Raw genomic sequence first — 4,321 nt, 5'->3', positions numbered from 1 at the left:
TGTGTGTGTGTGTGTGTGGGGGTCTGAATGTGTGTGTATATATATATATATATATATATATATATATATATGTTCTCTTCTGGTCTCTCTTACCTCCTACTTCATATCAAATGTCTTTTAGTGCATGTTTGTGTCTGTTTTTTTGTTAGATTTTTTAAAATATTTTTTATTTTATACTGTATAATGATTAAATGAGTAGACGTATGTTGAAAAGGCTGTTTGTCATGTCATACCATGCCTGTCTCTCTCTCTAACCCCCCAAACTCTGTGTGCATGACTGTGAAAGCGTCCCCCTCATAAACAATCTTGTGTTTTGTTCCTCGCTCCCGGACGTTTCTGTGTTTGCTATGTGCACTCACACACCACACGCACAGTTATACTTGCTGGAGAAGCGAGTGCCGCTGTGCTCGGCGCAGTGGGAGCAGATGTTTAACACGTCCCGTATTCCCGGGCTGGAGACAGGTAAGAGGAGGGGCTCGTCTGTCCCGACCCACATCTGACCCACACCCTCCATCAGCTCCAGCAGCGGCCGCCTCAGACTCAGCCTCAGGACAACAGCACAGCGGACAGGAGAATACAGAGCTAATTGACTCAGTGGTCGACTGATAAGGGCTTTTTATTGGCTGATTTCTAGAGAGCAGGGTGGATGATGGTGGATATAATTATGATTTATATGATATCATACAATTTAATGATAGCAGGCGACACCAAATCTTTCTTGGACACAACTAGCAGTAGCAGAAGATGACTATAATATCCAATACCGATAATAGTGATACACCAATATATCAGGCAATTATAGAAACAAGTAAATAGTTGCAAAATCCTGATAATTAATTATATATTATTATAATAAGTAATATAATATTTTATATGTTATTATTATTATTTGAATTTATCATTCATATTATTATTTTTTCCTTTTTATTATATTAATCATATAATAATATTTTATAATATTTATGATAACATTATTTAATTGTATGAAGTCACATAATTTATATATAATTTTTAAATAGTATAATCGCAATTTTAGTAGTATTTTAGTAAGTATTTTTCATTTTAGTCACCCTAATGCCATTAACAACCTGTATGACTTCCTTTATTTGAATTTTGGTACAAGATGTTCTATATAATTATGATATATCTATATCTCGCAACTGTTATATATACAATTTTTCATAATATAAGAGCACTTCTGGACTCCTCCTTATCCACTTATATATATTTATATACAGATTTCAATAATATCAACAATAGTGATACAACAATATATTGGCCAAATATAGAAATAGTTAAAAATAAAATACGTAATACTTAGGGCTGTCAGTCGATACAAATTTTTAATCTAATTAATTACACGATGTGTCGATTAATTAATCAAATTAATCGCAAATTAGATTTGGCTGTGAAATTACCCACAAAAGATCATTTAAAGCCATTATTGTGTTAAATAAGAAAGTATCATCTAGATATTACAAATAGTAGCTTTAGAAAGAAATATTTTATTTGATTTAACATAACATTTATTACACATAAACTTTTAAGCTACAATGGCCCAACATAAACTATGGAACATAGAAGATAATTTGAGAAACATCTCGTATTTATTGTTCATGCAATGAAAGTCACTGGTAACTAAAACAGTCTAGTTACCAACAGTCTTCAAAATACTTTATTTTATGTTGTGCAAAAGAAAGTCATACAGGTTTGAAACGACATAAGGTTAATTGATGACAGAATTAAAATTTGTTGGTGAACTATCCCTTTAATGTTGTTTTTTTTAATTAAATGACAAGCAATAAGAAACTAAAACTGCCAGCAGGTGGCGGTAAATGTCTTTATGAGTCATTTATTCATTCATTCATTTGATTCATTCAAACGGCTGATTCATTCAGGAATGAAGTAAACGACTCTCTTTATGAATGTGCCTTTGAAGCATTGGTTCACACGATTCGTTCAAAACGCGGATTCATTCAGAAACAAATCACCGCTGTGTTGCTCGGAGACACAATTCTGCTGTGGCTTTAAAGGTAATTTCTCTGCAAAACTTAGCAAAAACAGACAATATTTTGTTTAAAATATAACACAATATTAACTTCTTATTTACTGAACTGTTGTATCACATTTAAACTCGTGATATTCAGGACAAAAACAACGCTCGTGTGATATAGCTTTCTCTGCCCGTGTGATATCATGAAATAAATATGAGACAAATATTTTTTTGCCCCAATATCTTGAATTTTAGGGCATAACTGCATTTATGGAGTTGTTGCCCTGCATCATGTTTGTCAACAGTCAACTATATGAAATGTAAGATGGCATACAGGTCTGAGGGCGGGGCTAGTGCGTTAACTGCGTTAAAATATTTTAATCTCGTTATTTTTTCAGAACTAATTAAGTTAACACGTTAAACTGACAGTCCTAATAATAATTCATTATGATAATAATCATCATAATATTAATAATATATTGATATTAATATAATACAATATTATAATAATATTTTAGTATTATTATGTATTATTTATATTAGTAATAATATATCTTATATTGTATATTTTAATTATATATTATTCATAAAATAAATGTTATATAATTGTATAATTTCATTTTTTTTAATGTTATTTATTTAGAATTGCTCTCATGCCATTTACAGCACGAGAGCATTTTTTTCTGTACTGTATATTGTTCATCAGTCACCCCACACTCTTCAAATTTGCCTGAACCATTGGAAAACGCACATCAGACGACCACTATCAAATAATCCTAAAATATCAAATATCATATATTGCATCTGCCTGACTGTTCTATCGGTTTTGAAATTGTTTTTAGAAGGTATAGGCTGTTTTGTCATTTGGCAGCTGTGCTGTTATCCGGCGGCTGGTCATCACGTTGAATTCATCTCTCCTGATGATCCTTCACTCCTTCCACTTTTTCCTTTTCAGTTTTCCATGACTGTTTTCCTCTACAGGTATTTTGGGTTTCTTCCTTGTTTTCGTGTTTGACCTTCCGTTCTGCTTCACAGCTCATGGTGTTAAACACAATCCCCATGTGCTCATCTCAGTACGAGCGTATGTTCAACACCAGTCGAGTTCCCGGTGTAGAAACAGGTAGAGCTTCCCTCTCGCCTGCTTCACTTCGCAACCAATCCGCTTTTAGATGCTAGCGAGCGACTGCTGTGGGCCTGAACTGCATGAGGGTTTGTGATTTGGATTGGCTGGTGTTTCTGGAGGAAGCAGACAATGAGGAATTACTTTTGTGTGCTTAACTGATTCTTAACTTGATAACCTATGTGTGTGATTTAATGTTTAACCTGTTATCTGAAACAGGATGAATGGGGAACAGGAAATAGCATGTTTTTACACCCGTCTGGCCATATAGTGGTGCCAGTCAAAGATGACTGTTGTTTTTATTGCTACTAATTTATAACATACTGTAATAAATTCAAGAGGTTTTAAACGCGGAATTAATTCCAGTTTAGTAGCTAATAAGTATACTTTACTCAATGACTTAGAGTAAAGATTTATGAAGATTTATATAATATAATAGCGTAATAATGATAATGTGCTGTCACAGCAAAGTGGAAATATGTGGAATTGAGTTACTAATTCTTACTAAATGATAGTAAAATAAATTAGTATTGAATTAAAATATAGATAAATATAATTTAGAATAACTTAACTCGTTTAGAGTGCGTAAATATTAATGCAAAAATCAAAAAGCAATAAATAATAGTCATCAATATAATAATAATAATAATGATAATGATGATCTATTACATGATGATGATAACGATGATTAATATTGAACTGTAATTTAGAGTGCATGTATACTATTAATGCAGAAAACCAAAAACAATAAAATACATATAATATTCAATAATAATATGTAATCAACACACTTAATCAGTAATAATAGTAACAATAACAACAACAACACTAATAATAATAATAATTTTACTAATGATAATCATTCTAATCATTATTGTATAATTTTATACTAGAACTAATTATATTATTATTATTAATACCAATAATAATAATAATAAACTATAGTTTAAGATGCATGTGTACTATTAATGCAAAAAAAGAATAACAATATAATAATAATAATATGTTTATAAATGATGATGATGATGACGATTATTATAATAAATGTTGAACTATAATTTAGAGTGCATGTACAATCAATAATAATATATAATTAACACGCTTAATCAGTAATGATGATGATGATAATAATAATAATAATAATTTTCTATTATATATGATAATCATTAAAATAATTTAAAAACATAATACTGTAACAATCAATAATA

General features: G+C 30.6%; 1 protein-coding gene across 1 annotated transcript in view; it reads left to right on the top strand.

Annotated features, from left to right (window-relative positions):
• The window catches only part of LOC107717814 (carnitine O-palmitoyltransferase 1, liver isoform-like), a 36,586-nt gene that overhangs the window by 18,122 nt on the left and 14,143 nt on the right, over window positions 1–4,321 (top strand). The window contains exon 8 of the mRNA XM_016524683.1: window positions 2,975–3,113. Within this exon, the coding sequence (XP_016380169.1) occupies window positions 2,975–3,113 (139 nt within the window). The remainder of the gene's footprint in view (window positions 1–2,974; window positions 3,114–4,321) is intronic.

The sequence above is a fragment of the Sinocyclocheilus rhinocerous genome, unplaced genomic scaffold, assembly GCF_001515625.1.
Source record: "Sinocyclocheilus rhinocerous isolate Xijiao unplaced genomic scaffold, SAMN03320098_v1.1 scaffold783, whole genome shotgun sequence".
Lineage (NCBI taxonomy): Eukaryota > Metazoa > Chordata > Actinopteri > Cypriniformes > Cyprinidae > Sinocyclocheilus > Sinocyclocheilus rhinocerous.
This window is presented reverse-complemented; position numbering and strand designations above follow the sequence as displayed.